The sequence below is a fragment of the Musca autumnalis genome, unplaced genomic scaffold (assembly GCF_047663935.1).
Source record: "Musca autumnalis isolate F117 unplaced genomic scaffold, ASM4766393v1 scaffold_1, whole genome shotgun sequence".
Taxonomy (NCBI): domain Eukaryota; kingdom Metazoa; phylum Arthropoda; class Insecta; order Diptera; family Muscidae; genus Musca; species Musca autumnalis.
In genome coordinates this window covers 40,995,291-41,018,399 of record NW_027411644.1, presented here as the reverse complement: position 1 = coordinate 41,018,399, position 23,109 = coordinate 40,995,291, and the positions used below count along the sequence as shown (strand labels likewise).

General features: G+C 37.8%; 1 protein-coding gene across 1 annotated transcript in view; it reads right to left on the bottom strand.

Annotated features, from left to right (window-relative positions):
* The window catches only part of Nlg4 (Neuroligin 4), a 438,709-nt gene that overhangs the window by 344,659 nt on the left and 70,941 nt on the right, over positions 1-23,109 (bottom strand). Inside the window, exons 3-4 of the mRNA XM_073973573.1 lie at positions 15,032-15,181; positions 8,000-8,433 (exon numbers count right to left, since the gene is read on the bottom strand). Coding sequence (XP_073829674.1) covers positions 8,000-8,433; positions 15,032-15,181 — 584 coding nt within the window. The remainder of the gene's footprint in view (positions 1-7,999; positions 8,434-15,031; positions 15,182-23,109) is intronic.

The window sequence follows — 23,109 nt, the reverse complement described above, 5'->3', positions numbered from 1 at the left end:
AATACAATGTCATGAAGGGTGCGCCTTAACTAACTTTTAATCAAAACCGCTTACACAGGGGAAGTTTTTGTGAATTCTGAAACAGCAAAGTTCATAGATGAGAAAAATCCAAAAACAAGAAAAAAATCGCTATAGGGATTTTTAAATAAATCGCGATCAAAATTCACATTTTTAGGTGTTTTTTAGATTTTCACGATTTTGCTTGGAAACCGCATGTCCAATCGAAATGGAGCTAAGGAAAATGTTGTAGCTGTGGAAATTCTCTACAGGATTGACGTTTATGATTTGTTCTCAGGTTGTACCAGTTTTGAGATAAAGAAGCTCAGTTTACATTTTTTTTGTTAGGGTTTCGCGATTTTTCTTGAATACGGCAAGTCTTATAGGCATGGGACCTGAGAAAATCTTATAGCTGTGAAAATTCTCTACAAGACTGGCTTATGTAATTTTTCCTAGGTTGTACCATTTTTTAGATATATAAGTTTAAGTTGGGAAATTGCAGTCATGACATTGTTTTATAAGGAGACGATACAGAATTGAATTGAATTTGAATAGTCCCAATTTCATCTTCTATATCGCAAAAGTTGTAAAACCTACGAAAATATCATTAGGACCAATCTTGTAGAGAATTTTGATAGCTACAACATTTTTTTTCCCCATTTTGATAGGACTTGCGGTTTCCAAGCAAAATCGTAAAAACCTAAACAACCCCAAAAAAAGTCAACTTGAATCGCGATTTATTTAAAAAGCGTTCCGGCGATTTTTTTTTTTTTTGTTTTTTGATTTTTCTTATCTGTGAACATTGTAGTTTCAGAATCCGCAAAAACTTTCCAGGTGTAAGCACCTTCCATTTAAATTTGATTCAAGAGCACCATGAACAATAGAAAACAGAAGACCTTCTGAGGTTTTAGATAGAAACCAAAAGACATTCTGAGGCCTTCTTTAGACAACAGAAAATCTCTTAAGGCCTTCTATAGACATCAGGAGACCTCTTGAAGCCTTGTATGAATAACATAATAACACTTGACGTTTTCTACAGATTACAGGAGACCTCTTGAGGTCTTCTCTAGGCAACCGGTTGCCTTTTGGGGTCATCTTTAGACATCAGACGATCTTCTTAAGTTTTCGATAGAAAACAATAGACCTTCTGAGGACTTCAATAGACTAAAGAAAATCTTTTGAGGCCTTTTATAAACAACAAAATAACCTTAAGGTCTTCTACTGGCAACAAGCGACCTCTTGAAGTCTTGTATAGGTATTAGGAGACCACTTAAAGTCTTCTATTGACGACAGAGTATCTTAGAGGTCTTCTATAAATTAGACGCATTCTATTTGCAACAGAGGATTTCTTTAGGCCTTCTATAGATAAAAGACCGCCTGAGGTCTTCTTTAAATAGAAGAAGTAGTCTGCTGTAGATAGCAGACATCTCGAGACCATCTATAGACGGAAGAACTATTGAGGACTTTTATAGACAGCAGACCTCGGAAATTATTCCTTAGACAGTGACAAAAGAAGACCTCTTGAAGCCTTCAATAAACTATAGAAGAACTCCGCAGGTCTTCTATAGGCAACAGAGGACCTCAATGGTTCTATGGACAGATGGATGACCTCCCTAATAGAGAACAATTTACCATCTGAGAACTTCTTTAGACAACATAAGATCTCCTGAAGCCTTATATAGGCAATAGAACATCTATTGAGGCCATCTATAAACAACAGAAGAATCATGAGGTATATACTGGAAACAAGACGCCTCTTGAAGTCTTCTAGAGGCAACAAGAGACCCATTTCGAGGTCTTCCAAAGGCCAACTGAAAACCTTTAAGTTCTTATATAGTATACAGAAGATTTCCTGGAGATTTCGATGGAAATCAATAGACCTTCTGAGGGTTTCGACAGAAAATAACAGACCTTCTGAGGCCTTCCATAGACAACAGAAGATCTCTTGAAGCCATCTGTAAACTACAGAAGACCTCCTGAAGACTTCTATGGACAACAAAGTCTTCTTAAAGCCTTCTGTAAACAAAAGAATAACTCTTGAAGTATTTTATAGGAAACAGGAAACCTCTTGAGTTCTTCTATAGGAAATCGTTGACCACTTGAGGTCTTTTATATGCAACAGAAGACCTATTTGGGTATTTTTATAGGCAACAGAAAACTTCTTGAATTCATATATAGACAACAAGAAACTTTTAAGGGAGTTCTACAGGCAATAGGAGACCTCTTGAAGTCATCTATAAACAACAAAAGGCCATTAAGGTCTTCTGATAGCAACAGAAAACCTCTTGAGTTCTTCTATAGACAACAGAAGAGCGACTGAGGTTTTCGAAATTAAAAAATACCTCTTAAAACCTTCTATATACAATAGAAAAGCATTCCATAAATGACAGAAAGACTCTTGAGGTCTTCTAAAGACAGTAGAAGACCCCATGAATCTTTCTATAAACAACAGAGGAACTCTTGAAGCCTTCAAGAGAAGGCTTTTTGAAGCCTTCTGTAGACAACAAAAGACCTTTGGAGTCTTCTATAGGCAACAGAAAACCTCTTTGGTTCTTCGATTGACAACAGAATAACCATCGAGGTTTTCCAAAGGAAACAAAACACCTCTTAAAGCCTTCTATAGACAACAGAAGATCTGTTGAAGCTTTCTTTAAATAACAAAAAAACTTTTGGAGTCATCTGCAGACAACAGAAGATTTTCGAGGTCTTCTATAGGCAACAGGAGATTACTTGAGTTCTTCTATAGGCAACAGAAGACCTATTGAGTTTTTCTATAGGCAACCGGGGACCTCCTGAAGTTTACGATAGAAAACAATAGACCCTCTGAAGACTTCTGTCTTCAACAGAAGATCTGTTGGGCTTATATAAACAACAAAAGAACCATGGAGGCCTTTTATAAACAACAGAAGAACACACATTTTATTTTCCATTTTGGGTCTGGCAAAAAATTTCAAAAATCCATGTTACTTCCTTACTTCACTGCTTCTTTTCAAAAATTATTTAAAAATCCACATATGTATAGCATGTCCTTTGTGTCCTATTAATCACTTCAAATTCCCTGGCCTGCAGCTACTGTTTTCAATAATAACAAAAACCTTACATTATCCTGTCCACTGATAACCAATGTCCTGACCACAATACAAATGAAAATTCCAACACCACAATCAGGTTTTCTAATCTGTATCATGTGCTTAGGAGGGTGTAAATGTTAAAAGTGTGTGCCTCAATTGATGATGTCATATTTTCTAATTTTTTGTGTTACTAAATTCTCCATTGTTTCGCTTCATTTCATTTTTTTCCTTTTTGGTAAAAATTTCAGTTTGAAGAAACAAAACGGGAAACTCATATTTTTATGGCTTCAAATGCCAATAGCAAAAAATGACAAACATGAAAAGAGAAGAGGAGAAAGAAGTGATTCTTTACGAAATGAAAATCACAATGGAAGCTTTAGTTTTCTATGCCTCCAAGGCTAGACACAAAAAAAGACACAATGAACAAAAAACAGCATGTAGCCCATGAAAATAACAATGGAAATATCATCCTAACACTGGACATGAACAACAATGAATGGATGAATGAATGAACGAATGACTGAATGAATGAGAAGAAGACGAAGATGAAGAAGTGCCATGTCAAGAATGAAATCATTACAATATGTGTTGGTGTTTCAATGCAGCAGCATCAGCAGCAGTAGCTGCTGGATAGATCATAGGTTGAATCCTAACACGAACTTATGGCCCTGAATAGGAGCATTATTTTGTGGACAAAACAACAAAAAGAAACAAGTCAATAAACTGTTTCTTCTTCATGCTCTCACTTGCAGGACTGGAAGTGAATGAAAGAATGAGGAGTGTTAGACTGGTAAAATACTAGGTGTAAAGTAAATGACAATATGGCCTTTGGTTTTTTTTTCAAATATTTGTCGTTTTCATATCAATACAAATTCCTTGACAAAAAAAATTGAAGATTTGAAAATGAAAATAGTCATAGAGAATTTTTTGGTAGCAATAAATGCTTTGTCCACACACACACATTCAACTATTAACACTTGTCCTTTATCTATGGTTTTGCCTTTTACCCTTACAATCAGTTTATCCTAAACTGTAATCAATGTAAACAATGTTTATTAAACTAATACTCAATAACAACACTATCTACATATCCATCTACATATTTATTTAATACATATTTTGTATGAAAGCAATATTAAATGTTAACCAATATTTACAATCGACCTAACAATGTTGTTGCTGTTGTCCTTCACAATTGTGGCCAAAAATTCAATTATATTTTGACATTCATTGGACACACGCACACAAAATATTGTGGCCTTTTTCAATATTATGGTTAGAAATCACAATTGACTAAATGTGGAAATTATGAGGTTGTCATCGTTGTTGTTGCCGTTGGTGCTGTCGGTGTCGGTAACCAATGACCTATGATGGTTGGTTACACAAAAATTTAATATTCTTTTGACCTTTGATTTGTCATTTACAAACATTTACATATTTTGTCATAATCAATAAATACTATGTGTCCAATATGTTTGTATCGCATCAATAAATTACTATTATTATTGTTGTTGTCTGATTGACATTTATTTCGTTGTTACCAAATCACATGAATTTGTGGCAGAGAACGACAAGCAATTGAAAAGAGAAGTGTAGTTTTAATCGACAATTTATGTACCATTATGAATGTGGATAGGTTTAAATGACAGGCCACAATCACATTTTATCATATTTTTCACAATTTTGAGGTGTTGAAAAAATGAAACAAAATTGGATTAAGGAGGAGGAAAAAAAATTAAATTTTCTTATTTTTTCTTCTTTTCCCTATAGAAAGCATCAAGACTTATTCCGTTGCCTATAGAAGACTCAAGACGCATTATGGAGCCTATATAAGACCGCAGGAGGTCTTCTGCTGCCTCAAGAGGTCTTCTACTGCCTTTGGAAGACTTGAAAGGTCTTCTGTTGCCTAAAGACAATCTCAAGAGGTCTTCTGTTGCCTCAGGGCGTCTTCTACTGCCGTTAGAAGACTTCAAGAGGTCTACTGTTGCCTATAAAAGACCCCAAAAGATATTCCGTTGCCCATAGAAGACCCTGAAAGATCGTCTGTTGCTTATAGAAGACCTCAGAAGGTCTTCCGCTGCCTTTAGAATACCTCGAGAGGTCTTCTGTTGCCTATAGTCGATCTCAAATGGTCTTCTGTGGCTTATAGAAGAGCCAAGATGTCTTCTGTTGCCTATAAAAAACCTCAGAAGGTCTTCTGCTGCCTCAGGAGGTCTTCTACTGCCTTTAGAAGACCTCAAGAGGGCTACTGTTGCCTATAGGAAACCCTAAAGGATCTTCTGTTGCCTATAGAAGATCTCAAGAGGTCTTCTGTTGCCTCCGGAGGACTTCTACTGCCTTTTGAAGACTTAGAAAGGTCTTCTATTGCCCGTGTACGATCTCAAGAGGTCTTCTGTTTTCTCAGGAGTCTTCTACTGCCTTTAGAAGACTTAGAAAGGTCTTCCGTTGCCTATAGACGATCTCAAGAGTCCTTCTGTTGCCTTAGGAGGTCTTCTACCACCTTTAGAAGACTTAGAAAGGTCTTGGGTTGTCTATAGACGATCTCAGGGGGTGTTCTGTTGCCTCAGGAGGCCTTCTACTGCCTTTTGAAGACTTAGAAAGGTCTTCTATTGCCCATGTACGATCTCAAGAGGTCTTCTGTTTTCTCAGGAGTCTTCTACTGCCTTTAGAAGACTTAGAAAGGTCTTCTGTTACCTATAGACGATCTCAAGAGTCCTTCTGTTGCCTTAGGAGGTCTTCTACCGCCTTTACAAGACTTAGAAGGGTGTTGGGTTGCCTATAGACGATCTCAGGGGGTGTTCTGTTGCCTCAGGAGGCCTTCTACTGCCTTTTGAAGACTTAGAAAGGTCTTCTATTGCCAGTGTACGATCTCAAGAGGTCTTCTGTTTTCTCAGGAGTCTTCTACTGCCTTTAGAAGACTTAGAAAGGTCTTCTGTTACCTATAGACGATCTCAAGAGTCCTTCTGTTGCCTTAGGAGGTCTTCTACCGCCTTTACAAGACTTAGAAGGGTGTTGGGTTGCCTATAGACGATCTCAGGGGGTGTTTTGTTGCCTCATGAGGTCTTCTACTGCCTTTAGAAGACCTCAAGAGGTCTACTGTTGCCTATAGGAGACCCTAAAAGATGTTCTGTTGCCTATAGGAGACCCTAAAAAATCTTCTGTTGCCTATAGAAGATCTCAAGAGGTCTTCTGTTGCCTCAGGATGTCTTCTACTGCCTTTAGAAAACTTAGAAAGGTCTTCTGTTGTCTATAGACGATCTCAAGAGGTCTTCTGTTGCCTCAGGAGGTCTTCTACTGCCTTTTGAAGACTTAGAAAGGTCTTCTATTGCCCATGTACGATCTCAAGAGGTCTTCTGTTTTCTCAGGAGTCTTCTACTGCCTTTAGAAGACTTAGAAAGGTCTTCTGTTACCTATAGACGATCTCAAGAGTCCTTCTATTGCCTTAGGAGGTGTTCTACTGCCTTTTGAAGACTTAGAAAGGTCTTGGGTTGCCTATAGACGATCTCAGGGGGTGTTCTGTTGCCTCAGGAGGTCTTCTACTGCCTTTAGGAGACTTAGATAGGTCTTCTGTTGCCTATAGACGATCTCAAGAGGTCTTCTGTTGCCTCAGGAGGTCTTCTACTGCCTTTAGAAGACTTAGAAAGGTCTTCTGTTGCCTTTAGACTATCTTAATAGGTCTTCTGTTGCCTCAGGAGGCCTTCTACTGCCTTTAGAAGACTTAGAAAGGTCTTCTGTTGTCTATAGACGATCTCAAGAGGTCTTCTGTTGCCTCAGGAGGCTTTCTACTGCCTTTGGAAGACCTCAAGATGTCTACTGTTGCCTATAGGAGATCCTAAAAGATCTTCTGTTGCCTATAGAAGATCTCAAGAGGTCTTCTGTTGCCTATAGAAGATCTCAAGAGGTCTTCTGTTGCCTCAGGAGGTCTTCTACTGCCTTCAGAAGATTTAGAGGGGTCTTCTGTTGCCTATAGACGATCTCAAGAGGTGTTCTGTTGCCTCAGGAGGTCTTCTACTGCCTTTAGAAGACTTAGAAAGGTCTTCTGTTGCCTATAGACGATCTCAAGAGGTCTTGTGTTGCCTCAGGAGGTCTTCTACTGCCTTTAGAAGACTTAGAAAGGTCTTCTGTTGCCTATCGACGATCTCAGGGGGTGTTCTGTTGAGTCAGGAGGTCTTCTACTGCCTTTAGAAGACCTCAAGAGGTCTACTGTTGCCTATCGGAGATCCTAAAAGATCTTCTGTTGCCAATAGGAGACCCTAAAAGATCTTTTGTTGCCTATAGAAGATCTCAAGAGGTCTGCTGTTGCCTAAGTAGGTCTGTTTTCTAAAGAAGGCATTAAGACTTATTCTGTGGATTATAAATGACTTCAAGACTCATTTTATTGTCTACAGAAGACCTCAGGAGGTCTTTGCTGCCTTAAGAATACCTCAAGAGGTTTTCTGTTGCCTAGAGAACACCTCAAGAGGTCTTCTGTTGCCTATAGAAGACTCTAAGAGATCTTTTGTTGCCTATAGAAGGCAACAAGACTCATTCTGATGCCTATAGAAGACTTCAAGTACCATTCTGACCCATTATGTTTCTTACAGAAGACCTCAAGAGGTCTATAGAAGACGCCAAGGGGTCTTCTGTTCCCTATAGAAGACCTCTAGACGTCTTCTGTTAAATGTAGAAGACCTCCAGGCATTGCTTATAGTATATGTCGAAGGGGTCTTCTCTTGCCTATTGAATACCTCAAGACGATCTCCTATAGAAGACCCCAAGAGACCCTATAGAAGACATAAAAAGGTATTCTGTAGACGACTCCAAGAAGATTTACCTTACCTACAAAAGGCCCCAAGAAATCTTATGTTGTCTATGTAAGACCTGACGAAGCCTTCTTTGCCTTCTTTTCCCTTTTTAACTTTTCATTTAGAAATGTAAATTCCTTCACTTACCGATGGTCCAAACGATGTTAAAAATGTCGGCGCCTGTATATCAGCAGCATACAAATCTTCCAGCGGCACTTCACGCAAACAATCCACAATCTGTTCATGATCTTTGTCTAAATTTTCGGGTATTGAACAATTCACTTCCTTGGCCAATTTAGTCGCAAACAAAACAGGATCCTCAACCAGGGCCCATGAAGAATATGCCGAACCAGACATTAGTATGGCTCGCTGAAATAGTCCTCGAACCATTGTCGGTGTGGACATTAAGTAATTGATGCATGCCGCTCCCGTACCATGACCAGCCAAGGTAACCGCATTGGGATCACCACCAAATTTCTGAATATTCTGTTGAATCCAATGGAGGGCAGCAATTTGATCCATTAGACCATAATTGGCTACACGAGCATGTTGTTGAGGATTAGGATTGGCATTAAGAAAACCTGTTGAGGATGAGAATAGAGAGAAAGGAATAAATTAAAATGATAAAACAAGAGGAAAAGCAAATACTAAATTTATATTTATGTGTGTGTGTAGGTGTATGCTATGATGAATAGCTTATTGGCTAGGACCGTCATCAGGCAGGCAGCCAGACACATAGACAAAAGCTCTAAACATGTTTTATTACGTCTATAAATAACGTATGAGGTATCTAGAGAGGGGAAGGGGGTGTTTGGGGGGTAAAGTGCAGAATTCCAGATGAGATTTTGTGTATTCTGTATGGAATTAACGAGCTTATGGTGCATGGGTGCCCCGTTCATTGTAGTGAGAAATACATTTTATTGCAGCCTATTTTGTTTTATTTCTATTTCCTTGCCGTTTTTTCGCTGAGAATATTTTATGTGTTGCCCTCTAAAGTAGGCCACTTAAATGTAATAATTTATTATCACTGTTGTAATGCGAAGCCAAAATACATGTCCTTCGAGATGAGTATTTTACAATCTGCGGGATCTTGAATAAGGACATCAGGCAAAAAGATGTTTCTAGAAGATGTCTTGAGATTTTAAAGGGGTCTATAATGCTCATCGTAGTGGCTAATGAGAGTCCATACTTCCTCCGATAATAGCGAAAAAGCTTTAAGAAACCCTGCAGCCACAAACTAAAAGGACTAATGAGCACGATAGCTCTCGAATTGAATGACCGATTTAGTCGCAGTTTTGCAACTCGAATTATTTCTTCAAAACATAAAACGTGCTCCAATATGGTTACACTCCTTCGTTGACCTCTCTCATAAAATGTATACTTGTGATTTTGATTAAAATGATATAATTGTTTTTGTGACGAGAGATAATGAAAATTCCAAAATTCCCTGTGCCACCAACAAAATGTGACGGTGCGCACGCTAACTCTCAAACAAAGTGACAGACGTCGCTCACACTTTGGAAATTGTAATATCTATCCCAAATTTAAATCAAATTAGAGGATGACCTATATTGGGTAAATTCTTCAGATACTTCACCTACAAAATATCAGATCAACATATTTAGGGTTAAATTCAGTTTAAGACCACTTGTTGAATCGTGTTGAAATGTTATTAGCGTGTAGTCTTTGTGATCTAGACAATCAATCGCCTAAAAGAAGACCTCAAAAGATGTTCTGTTATAACTTAATAGGTTTTCTGTTGCCTAAAGAAGGTCTTCAAGAGGCCTTCTATTGCCTATAAAAGGCCTCCTTTTGCTTATAGATGACATCAAGAAGGCTTCTGTTTGCTAGAGAAGACCTCAATAGGAATTCTGTTGCCTATGTACGACTTCTGCTACCTACAAAAACCCCAATAGGTCCTCTCTTGACTATAAAAGACCTCACGTGGTCGTGTATTGTATATACAGGACTTAACAATTCTTCTGTTGCCTATAGAAGACCTTAAGAGGTCTCGTATTGTCTCTAGTAGACCTCAAGAGATCTTTTGTTTTCTATAGAATACCTCAATAGGTCTTCTGTTGCTCAAAGAAGGCCTCAAGAGGTCTTCTACTGCCTATAGAAGGCCTCAAGAAGTCCTTGCCTACAGAACATCTTAAAAGGTTTTCTGCCAATAGAATACCTCAAGAGTTTTTCCATGGATTGCAGAATAACTTAAGAGGTTCTGTTACCTATAGAATACGTCATGACGTATTCTGCCACCTATAGAAGACTTCAAGAGGTCTTCTCCTGTCCAAATAAGGCTGCATAAGGTATTTAATGGGTAACATAATACTACTTGAGATCTTGCTTGCCTACAGAAGACCTTAAGATGCCTTTTGTTGTCTATAGATGATCTCACGACGTTTTCTGTTGCCTATAGAAGACTTCAAGAGGTTTTTTGTTACCTCTAGAAGACCTCAAGATGTCTTCAGTTGCCTTTGGAATAGCATAATAGGTTTCAGGTTGGAGAAAGACCTCAAGGGAACTTCCGTTGCCCATAGACGACCTCAAGTAGCCTTTATTACCTGTAGAAGACCTCTGTTGCCTATAGAAGAGGTCTTTTGTTACCTGTAGAAGACTTCAAGAGGTCTTTTGTTACCTGTAGAAGATCTCAAGAGATCTTCCGTTGCCTTTAGAATAGCACAATAGGTTGTAGGTTGCAGAAAGACCTCAAGGGTTCTTCCGTTGCCCATAGACGACCTGAAGAAGCCTTTTTTACCTGTAGAAGACCTCTGCTGCTTATAGAAGACTTCAAGAGCTCTTATGTTAACTGTAGTAGACTTCAGGAGGTCTTCTGTTGCCTTTATAATATCAAGGGATCTTCCGTTGCCTACAGAAGACCTCAAGAAGTCTTCTGTTGTCTGTGGAAGACCTCGAGGGTTTTTGCTTTTGGAATATCATAATAGGTTTTCTCTTTCCTGTAGAAGACATTTTGCATGTTACCTGTAAACGACCTCAAAAGGTCTTCTCTTGCCTAACGAAGGCCTAAAGAGGTCTTCTGCTGCCTATAGAAGGCAGCAAGAAGTATTTTGTTGGCTATAGGTCTTTTGTTACCTGTAGAAGACCTCAAGATGTCTTCAGTTGCCTTTGGAATAGCATAATAGGTTTCAGGTTGCAGAAAGACCTCAAGGGAACTTCCGTTGCCCATAGACGGCCTCAAGTAGCCCTTTTACCTGTAGAAGACCTCTGTTGCCTATAGAAGAGTTCTTTTGTTACCTGTAGAAGACTTCAAGAGCTCTTATACCAACTGTAGTAGACCTCAAGAGGTCTGTTGTCTATAGATGACCTCAAGGGATCTTCCGTTGCCTCTAGAAGATCTCAGGAAGTCTTCTGTTGTCTGTAGAAGACTACAAGAGTTTTTTGAAGACCTGTTGTCTGTTACCTGTAAACGACCTCAAAAGGTCTTCTCTTGCCTAAAGAAGACCTAAAGAGGTATTCTGCTGCCTATAGAAGGAATCAAGAAGTATTTTGCTGCCTATCGAAGACCTCAAGAGGTTTACTGTTGTCTATAGAAGACCTCAAGAAGTCTTTTGTTGCCTATAGAAGACTTCAAGAGGTCTTTTGTTACCTCTAGAAGACCTCAAGATCTCTTCTGTTGCCTTTGGAATAACCTAATTGGTTTCAGGTTGCAGAAAGACCTCAAGGGATCATCCGTTGCGCATAGACGACCTCAAGAAGCCCTTTTTACCTGTAGAAGACCTCTTTTTTGTTAACTGTAGAAGACTTCAAGAGGTGTTTTGTTACTTATAGAATATCTCAAGACGTATTCTGCCCATATAAGACTGAAAGAGGTATTTTATTTGTTGCCTTTAAAGGATCTCACGAGGTTTTCTGTTGCCTATAGAAGACTTCAAGAGGACATTTCTTGTCTGTAGAAAACCTCAAAAGGTCTTCTGTTGCAATTAGAATATCATAATAGGCTTTGTTTTGCCTATAGTATACTTCAAGGGATTTTTTTATTGAAAACCATAAGAAGTCTTATTTTACCTGTAGAAGACCTCAAGAGGTTTTCTGTTGTCTATAGAGGATCTCAAGTCTTTTATTGGCTATTAAAGACTTCAAGAGGTCTTATGTTGTCTATACAAGACCTTAAGAGGTCTTATGTTGCCTATAGAAGACTTCAAGAGGTCTTCTGTTACCTGTAAACGACCTCAAAAATTCTTCTCTTGCCTAAAGAAGGCCTAAAGGATGGCATCAAGAAGCATTTGTTGCCTATAGAAGACCTCAAGAGGTTTAATGTTGTCTGTAGAAGACCTCAAGAAGTCTTTTGTTGTCTGTAGAAGACTTCAAGAGGTCTTTTGTTACCTCTAGAAGACCTCAAGATGTCCTCTGTTGCCTTAGGAATAGCATAGTAGGTTTCAGGTTGCAGAAGGCCTAAAGAGGTCTTCTGCTGCCTATAGAAGGCATCAAGAAGTATTTTGTTGGCTATAGGTGTTTTGTTACCTGTAGAAGACCTCAAGATGTCTTCAGTTGCCTTTGGAATAGCATAATAGGTTTCAGGTTGCAGAAAGACCTCAAGGGAACTTCCGTTGCCCATAGACGGCCTCAGGTAGCCCTTTTACCTGTAGAAGACCTCTGTTGCCTATAGAAGAGGTCTTTTGTTACCTGTAGAAGACTTCAAGAGCTCTTATACCAACTGTAGTAGACCTCAAGAGGTCTTCTGTTGTCTATAGATGACCTCAAGGGATCTTCCGTTGCCTCTAGAAGATCTCAGGAAGTCTTCTGTTGTCTGTAGAAGACTACAAGAGTTTTTTGAAGACCTGTTGTCTGTTACCTGTAAACGACCTCAAACGGTCTTCTCTTGCCTAAAGAAGACCTAAAGAGGTATTCTGCTGCCTATAGAAGGAATCAAGAAGTATTTTGCTGCCTATAGAAGACCTCAAGAGGTTTACTGTTGTCTATAGAAGACCTCAAGAAGTCTTTTGTTGCCTATAGAAGACTTCAAGAGGTCTTTTGTTACCTCTAGAAGACCTCAAGATCTCTTCTGTTGCCTTTGGAATAACCTAATTGGTTTCAGGTTGCAGAAAGACCTCAAGGGATCATCCGTTGCGCATAGACGACCTCAAGAAGCCCTTTTTACCTGTAGAAGACCTCTTTTTTTGTTAACTGTAGAAGACTTCAAGAGGTGTTTTGTTACTTATAGAATATCTCAAGACGTATTCTGCCCATATAAGACTGAAAGAGGTATTTTATTTGTTGCCTTTAAAGGATCTCACGAGGTTTTCTGTTGCCTATAGAAGACTTCAAGAGGACATTTCTTGTCTGTAGAAAACCTCAAAAGGTCTTCTGTTGCAATTAGAATATCATAATAGGCTTTGTTTTGCCTATAGTATACTTCAAGGGATTTTTTTATTGAAAACCATAAGAAGTCTTATTTTACCTGTAGAAGACCTCAAGAGGTTTTCTGTTGTCTATAGAAGATCTCAAGTCTTTTATTGCCTATTAAAGACTTCAAGAGATCTTATGTTGTCTATACAAGACCTTAAGAGGTCTTATGTTGCCTATAGAAGACTTCAAGAGGTCTTCTGTTACCTGTAAACGACCTCAAAAGTTCTTCTATTGCCTAAAGAAGGCCTAAAGAGGTATTCTGCTGCCTATGGATGGCATCTAGAAGCATTTGTTGCCTTAGAAGACCTCAAGAGGTTTACTGTTGTCTGTAGAAGACTTCAAGAGGTCTTTTGTTACCTTTAGAAGACCTCAAGATGTCTTCTGTTGCCTTTGAAATAGCATAATAGGTTCCAGGTTGCAGAAAGACCTCAAGGGATCTTCCGTTGCCCATAGACGACCTCAAGAAGCCCTTTTTACCTTATGAAGACCTCAGTTGCCTAGAGAGGAGGTCTTTTGTTACCTGTAGAAGACTTAAAGAGGTCTTTTGTTGCCTGTAGAAGACTTAAAGAGGTCTTTTGTTACATGTAGAAGACCTCAAGAGGTCTTCCGTTGCCTATAGAAAACCTCAAGCGATATTCGTTTGCCTATAGAAGACCTCAAGTAGTCTCTTTTACCTGTACAAGACCTCAAGAAGATTTTTGTTGTCTATAGAAGATGTCAGGAAGTATTTTATTACCTTCAAGATTTCTTTTGTTGCCTATAAAAGACTTCAAGAGGTTTTCTGCTGCCTATAAAATACATCACGAAGTCTCCTTTTACCTTTAGAATTTCACAATAGGTTTTCTGTTGCCTATAGAAGACCACAGGGATCTTCCGTTGCCCATAGAAGAACTCATGAAGTCTTATTTTGCCTGTAGAATACCTCAAGAGGTTTTTTTGTTATCTATAGAAGACCTCAAGAAGTCTTTTGTTGCCTTTAGAAGATCTTAATTGGGTTTCTGTCACCTATAAAAGACCTCAGAAATCTTATTTACCTGTAGAAAACTCAACCGTTTTCTATTGCCTGTAGAATACCTTAATAGGGCTTCTATTGCCAATAGACAACTCCAAGAAGTCTTATTCTACCTATAGAAGAATTCTACAGTTCTTCTGTTGCATGTAGAAGACCTCAAAAGGTCTTCTCTTATCTTTAGAAGATCTCAATAAGTTTACTGTTGCCTATATAATACCTTAAGAAGTGTTCTGTTGCCTACAGATGAACTCAAAAAGTTTTGTTACCTATAGAAGACCTTAGTAAAACGTCTAAAGGTATTTTATAGGCAACAGAATATCACTTGCGGTTTTATGTTGTCTATGGAAGAGATCTTCCATTGCCTATAGGAGACCTCAAGAAATATTTTGTTGACCATAAACGACCGCAAGAGGTCTTATGTTGCCTATAGAGGACCTCAAGGCGTGTTCTGTTGTCTATGGAAGGCAACAAGAGGTCGTCTGTTTTCAATGGAAGACCTCTGTGATCATTAAAGCCACACGCCTAACATTTGTGTTTACATGCAGGGTAAATCCCGATCTAGAACAAGTTTTGAAATGAGTATTGCCTGGAAACTTTCTTTTCAAAAATAAGTATCTATTCATAGGACTTCTTTTATTAGTTTCTTTTTCTCCCATCCCTTGATCCTTAAACCTGCCTAATTAACCAGTCCTTGGCTGTCCAGAAAATCCTCTATTGAATTTTATATTTCTTCTATCTCCCTCTTTTATATCTCTTACGCTGTCTCTAGTTCCTCTTCGTTATTGCACTTTAGTACTTACCTAGAATACCTAAACGGTAATTAAGCGTTACTACCACAACTTCACCATAGCTGGCTAATACACTGCCATCGTAGGGATTACCGCTGCTCCATTCGAAAGATTCACCGTGGATGAACACAATAACGGGCAATTTCTTTTCACTGGCACCGGCTGAAATGATAGAAAACAAAAAGAGTGTAAAAATACATACATATACAATAATTGGAGGATATACACACACGCACACACATCATACTTGCATATGTACAATGTACATACATAAAATTACATAGATGAAAGCTGATTTCAAGAAGAATGGCAATGAAATGAAAAACAAAAATTACACAAAAGAAGAAAAATCCATGAATTAATGTCTGCAAAAACGCTTTTAAATGTCATTACATGTTTTTCCGTTTTATGGGGGATAAACATTGGAATATAACTGTGTGAGGAATATGTTAAGGACATTTTTATTGTGTGTAATTGTTTTTTTTTTAAGACTTGATGGATTAGACCCCATCAAACGGTTTGGTTCTTATAGACGAGTTTGACTTTAGCTTCATGAAAACATTGTGGAAATTTCTTGCTTTTATATGGCCCAGAAGGGTGGGTATTTACGAATAGAATGTGAAGGATTACCAATTCATGGGCGAGTACAAATGAAAAATTAAAAATGAATTGACTTTTTTAATTAGAACAAGTAAAAAAGCGTTTTTATACCCTCCACCTTTTATACCAGCCACGGTTACTACGAATGCCTAATTAGGTCAGTAAATGTATCTAAAAAGTCTTCAATTGGGCGGTACCTTTTATTAAAGTGTGGACTTATGGTGGCAATTTTTGGCGAAGAAGTTTAGTGACCACTGGCAACTTCAAATGTGAAATAACGAAAAGTTCGGTTAAAAAAATGTACTTAAAGTCTGCTTGAAGTTTTCCGTAGAAAGCAGAAGTCGTCTTGAGGTTTCTTTACAAATTACAAGACTTGTTAAAGTCTTTTGAAGTCAAATAAAAGCTCTTGAGGACTTCTACAGATAACAGAAGGCATCTTGACGTATTCTACACCCAACAGAAGACCCCTTGAGGTATTCTACATCCTACTTCTTGAGGTCATCTACAGATAACAGAATACCTCTTGAGCTTTTTACAGATTCAATAAGTTTTTCTACAGAACATGCGATCTCTTGGGGCCTTCTATTGGAAAGAGCAGACCCCTTAAATTCTTCTATACACAACAGAAGAACTTTTTAAGTTTTCTGCAGACAATAGAAGACCCTTTAAGGTGTTCTTTAGAAAACATAAGACCACATAAAGTCTTCTGTAGACACATAAAAGCTCTTGAAGTCTTCCATATCCAACAGAGGACATCTTAAAGTCTTCTGGAGACAGCGGAATTTCTTTTGGGGCCTTTTACAGAAAACAGAAGTCCTTTTAAATACTTTTGTAGAAAACAGGAGAGCTCTTCAGAACTTTTACAGACAACAGAAGACTTCTTTGGAGATGTTGAGGCTTTTTAATACAGCAAAAGACCTCTTGAGCCTTATATAGACAAAAGATGACCCCTTGATGTCAAACCTGTTGAGACCCCTTATTAACAACATAATAAGACCTAACGTAGTCTTCTATAGAGTCTTCTTGAGGTCTTTAATGGACAACTGACAACAGTAGACCTTTAGAAGTCTTCTATAGACAACAGAAGACCTTTTGAGGCCTTCAATATACAATAGAAAACCTCTTAAAGTCTTCCATAGACAGCAGAAGACTTCCTGAGGCCTTCTAGACAACAGAAGACCTCTTGAGGTCTTTTATAGGCAACAGAAGATCTCTTGAGTTCTTCTGAAGAAAACAGAAGACCTCTTGGCGTCGCCTTAGACAACAGAGGACCTTCAGAAGTCTTCTATAGACAACAGAAGACCTAATGAGGCCTTCAGTAGACAACAGAAAACCTCTTAAAGTCTTCCATAGACAACAGAAAACTTCCTGAGGTCTTCTAGATAACACAAGACGTCTTGAGAGTTTTAATAGACAACAGAAGACCTCTTTGGGTCTTCTATATGAAACTGCATATCTTCTGAGTTCTTCTTTAGAAAACGGAAGACCACTTGGTGTCGCCTGTTGAGAATAGAAAACCTCTTGTCGTCGCCTAGACCCCTTGAGGCCTCCTAAAGACAAAAGATGACCCCTTGAGGTCTTCTGCAGACAACAGAAGACCTCTTGGGGCCCCCTATTGACAACAGAAGATCTCGTTAAGTCTTCTTTAGACAACCAAATACCTATTGAAGTCCTCTTGAGTTCTTTCATATGCAAATGAAAGCCTCTGCAGACAACCGAATACCTATTGAGGTCCTCCATAGACAACAGAATACCTTTTGAGGTCTTTCATGGACAACTGACAAGAGTCGACCGCTCGGCGTCGCCTTAGACAACAGAGGACCTTCAGAAGTCTTCTATAGACAACAGAAGACCTCTTGAGGCCATCAATAGATAACAGAAAACCTCTTAAAGTCTTCCGTAGACTACAGAAGACTTCCTGAGGTCTTCTAGATAACAGAAGACGTCTTGAGAGTTGTAATAGACAACAGAAGACCTCTTTGGGTCTTCTATAGGAAACTGCATATTTTCTGAGGCCTTCTGTAGAAAATGGAAGACCACTTGGTGTCGCCTATAGACAACAGAAAACCTCTTGTCGTCGCCTATACCCCTTGAGGCCTTCTAAAGACAAAAGATGACCCCATGAGGTCTTCTGAAGACAACAGAAGACCTCTTTTGGACCCCTATTAACAGAAGAAGATCTCGTTATGTCTTTTATAGACAACCGAATACCTATTGGAGTCCTCTTGAGGCCTTTCATATGCAACTGAAGGCCTCTGCAGACAAACGAATACCTATTGAGGTCCTCCATAGACAACAGAATACCTCTTGAGGTCTTTCATGGACAACTGACAACAGACAAACTATTGGCGTCGCCTTTAGACAACAGTGAACCTTCAGAAGTCCTTTATAGACAACAGACGACCTCTTGAGGCTTTCAATAGACAACAGAAAATCTCTTAAAGTCTTCCATAGACAACAGAAGACTTCCAAAGGTCTTCTAGATAACAGAATAACTCTTGGCGTCGCCTAGACCCCTTGAGGTGTTCTAAAGACAAAAATAAGACCCACTGAGTTCTTCTGCAGACAATAGAAGACCCCTTTGGACCCCCTATTAACAACAGAAGATCTCGTTAAGTCTTCTATAGACAACCGAATACCTATTAATGTCCACCATAGACAACAGAATACCTCTTGAGGTCTTTCATATGCAACTGAAGGCATCTTGAAGTCTTCTTAAACAGCAGACGACCTTCTGCGTTGTTCTAAAGACAAGAGAAGACCTTTTGACATAGCCTGTAAACAACAGAAGCCCTCTTGAGGTCTTCTATAGACAGCAGAAGATCTCCTGAGGCCTTCTATAGACAACACAAGACCTTTAGAAGTCTTCTATAGACAACAGAAGACCTCTTGAGTTCTTCAGTAGACAACAGAAAACCTCTTAAATACTTCCATAAACAACAGAAGATCTCATTATGGTTTAAATAGACAACAGAAGACCTCTTGTGGTCTTCTATAGGCAACAGAAAATTTCCTGAGGTCTTCTGTTGAAAATGGAAGACCTCTTGGTGTCGGCTATAGACAACAGAAAACCTATTGGCGTCGTCTAGACCCCTTGAGGCCCTCTAAAAATAAAAGATGAACCCTTGAGGTCATATACAGACATCAGAAGACCTCTTGACACCCCCTTTTAACAACAGAAGATTTCGTTAAGTCTTCTAAGTCTAAGACAACCGAATGCCTATTGATGTCCACCATAGACAACAGATGCCCTCTTTAGATCTTCTATAGACAACAGAAGATCTCCCGAAGTCCTCTTCTTCCTGACTACAGAAGACCTCTTGAGGTACTCAATGGACAAGAGAAGGCCTCTTAAAGTCTTCTATGAATAACTGAAGCGTATTGAAGTCTTCCATAGACAACAAAATACCTCTTGAGGTTTTCCAGAGATAACATAAGACTTTTTAGGTCTTCTATAAACAACATAAGATCTTTTGAGGCATTCTGTAGACAACAGGAGACATCTGAGGTCTTCTATAGGCAACAGAAGGCCTCTTGGGGTCTTCTATAGACAACAGAAGGTTTCTTGCGATCTTTTGTAGACAACAGAACATCTCCTGAGGTCTTCTATAGGCAACATAAGACATCTTGAGATCCTCTATAGACAAAAGAAGACCTCTGGAAGTCTTCTATAAACAACTGAAGACGTATTGAAGTCCTCCATAGACAACAAAATACCTCTTGAGATCTTCCATAGATAAAAGAAGACCACTTGAAAAATAAATAACAGAAAACCTCTTAAGGCCTCCATAGACAACAGAAGACCCCTTGAATTCTTCTATATACAACAACAGACCTCTTGAGGTCTTTTATAGTTTCGCGTCTGCGATAAGGTCAAATGTAGTTTAAATCTTCAAAATACCTAAATCGGGAGTTGGGGGCTATATTTAAAATATGGACCTATTGTTAAAAATTTTCATGGAGACTTATTGTGATCACTGTGAACCTCAAATATCAAATAGCGGTTAGTTCGGTACAAAAATGCAGATAAAATCCTCAAAAAAAAAAAACTTTACATCGGGAGGTACCGTTATATGGGGGCTATACCAAAATATGTTGACAATTGTTGTTGGAGAACTTTTGTGATCTCTGGGAACCTAAAATATCAAATTACCGCAATTTCAAAAAAAAAAAAAAAAATAGCTAAGATCCTCAAAATATCCAAATCGGGAGGTACCGTTATGTCGGGGGCTATTCCAAAACTTGGACCTATGTTGACAATTTGTGATGGAGAAGTTTTGTTACCACTGGGAAAGTCAAATGTCGAACTGCAAGTAGTTCGTTTAAGCAATGTAGCAAAAATCCTCAAAATACCGAAAATCGGGAAGTACTCTTATATGGGGGCTATACCAAAACGTCGGTCGATATAGCCCATATTTGAACTTGACCTGCCTATGGAAAAAGCGACACTCTGTTAGGATTATTAAGGCAATAATATATATGATTTTTTTAGAATAGTTGTTAAAGACAACAAGGCAAAATATTAACCTATTTTGATATCGTAGCGTGATAGATTCCCAAAAAGAAGACGCGGGTGTCGCCATATTTCCCAATGTCATGCACTTTTGCTGTTATGGACCCACTTTAGTTGTCAATAAAGACTTTCTTCTGGTCTTGTAACTTTAAGAGAGCACTTTATTGTCATCTTAAAATCGTCCTCAGTTACAACTCATATAAATAACATTAAACTCCCATTTTCCATTGCCTCAAATTCAGACATCAATTATATCCAGCGCATGTGATTTTCCTTGATCGCTGTAGGCTATGTCTAATGACTCGTGCACACTGACACTGCATGTGGCGGAAAAGATAAACTTCTAGGTTTTCTTAGCAAACACGGACAGATACATGGGCTTTAAGTCGCAGGACCTACGCAGCTGGTTTAATGTTGCGTGCCAAGGCAACAATAATGTTTATTTTTATTGCCACTTTTTCTTTGATTTTTTTTTCGCATTCGATTTATATCTTGTTGCTATTTTCTTCCAGCATGTTTGTTTTTGTATTGGACTATTTCCACTAGTAATCCCCCATTGCTGTGGCTCGTGTATGTCCTTCTTGTTCATGGATTCATTATTGTTGCTACGTGACGTATGATTAATTTTAATTAATTACATTGAAATTCTCTATTAAGTCTGGGTACGTGTTTATCAGTGGGTGTATGGTGGAGGGGCATTGTAATTGTAGTCCTTTTTTTTCTGCCAACTTCTTTATCTATGGGTAACATTTGTGTGTGTTGTTTCTTCAGACCTGTTTTGTGCTGTCCATGCTTAGCCTATTGGAAGAGAAATGATTGGCTGCAATTAAGAAGGGTGTTATTGAAATAAATGACTCAGAAAATGTTTTTGAATTTTGTTTTTATTTCTTTCTTTTTGCTCTCACACTTTCTTTATCATTTCTTACAACAACGCTGACGCCGACTGGCCTTATACTCGTAACATGACTTGGCAAAATGGATAATTTAAATTAATAAAACATGATCTTAACGCTTGAATAAATTTCTTAGGGATGAAATAAATTACTTTCCCATGGAGATGGTTGGAAATTTTATCTTTAAACATTATTTTCTGGGTAATAAAATTGAGGTAGACACCTTTTTGTAGCATTATGAGAATATGGGGAAACAGTTATCAAGATATTAAAGGACTGCCAACTCGCGGATTTTTTAAAGATTTTTTTAAGGACCAACAGACTACAGATCTTGTTTTTTAAGGAATATTTTTTCAAGGACCATTGGCACACAAAATGTGGATTTTTTAAATACTAGTTCAAGGACCATCGGAACACAAATCGTCGATTTTTTAAAGAAAATTTTTTCAAGGACCATCAAAACACAAAACGTGGATTTTTGAAGAAAAATTTTCAAAGACCATCGGAACACAAATCGTAGATTTTTTAAAGAATTTTTTCAATGACCACCGGAACAAAAAACGTGGATTTGTTTTTAAAAAAGATCAAGGACCATCGGAAAAAACGTACATTTTCTAAAAAAAAATCAAGGACCATCGCAGCACAAAACGAGATGTTTTGAAGACAAATTTTCCATGACAGACAGACCACATAACTTGGTTTTTTAAAGACAAATTTTTCAATAACAGACAAACAACATAACGCGTATTTTTTAATGTCAAAGTTTTCAATGGCTGGCAGAACACATTACGTGTATTTAAAAAAAAAAATTTTCATGGACCAGCAATTTTTAAAAATATTTTTCAATAACAGGCAGACTACATAACGTGGATTTTTTAAAGGCAAATTTTTAAATGACAGTCAAACCACATAACTTGGATTATTTCAAGAAAAATTTTCAATGACTGAAAGACAATAAAACCTAACTTTTTTTAAAAAACATATTTTTTCAATGACGGACAAGCCACATATCGTGGATTTTTTAAAGAAAATTTTTAAATGACAGTCAAACCACATAACTTGGATTATTTCAAGAAAAATTTTCAATGACTGAAAGACCATAAAACCTAACTTTTTTTAAAAAAAATATTTTTTCAATGACGGACAAGCCACATATCGTGGATTTTTTAAAGAAAATTTTTAAATGACAGTCAAACCACATAACTTGGATTATTTCAAGAAAAATTTTCAATGACTGAAAGACCATAAAACCTAACTTTTTTTAAAAAAAAAATATTTTTTCAATGACGGACAAGCCACATATCGTGGATTTTTGAAAGAAAATTTTTCAACGACAGACATACCAGAGAACGTGAATTTAAAAAAAAAAAATATTTTTTTCAAGGACCAACAGTTTTTCAAAAATATTTTTTCAAGGACAAAAATTTTTAATAAATATTTTTCATGGACCAATAATTGTAAAAAAATATTTTTCAACAACAGACATACCACATAACGTGGATTTTTTAAAGGCACATTTTTTTAATGACAGACAAAACACATAACTTGGATGTTTTTTAAGAAAAACATTAAGAAAAGCGTTAATTTCGGCCAGGCCGAATTTTTTATACTCTCCACCACGAACTGTATTGAAGTGAATCGGAACAATTAGTTTTATTTCGTTTATGAAAGTACTAAACTCTTACTTTTATTGCAGGAGTAGTACATATATCTCAACTGATAATACTCCCCTCAAAACAATTAATATGGGGCAACATTGTTGTTCTTTCCAAAACATGGACCAATATTTACAATTTTCCGAATTGGGCGAAATACGTAAAATTGGGCAAAACCGACTAGATTTGGATTGTTAACAACATCAAGAGCGCCGTTCTATGGAGACTGTATAAAACGTTAACCTGTACCGGTAAATTTCTGGAGGAAAGATTCGTAACTCCAGCGAAGACTAAATACCAAATTTCAGTTATTCCCATTAAATATTGTGGCTAAAATTTTCAAAATACCGCAAATTGGGAGGGATCTTTCTATGCGGGTTATATAAAAACATGAGACAATACCGGAAATTTTCAGGTGGGAAGTTTCAT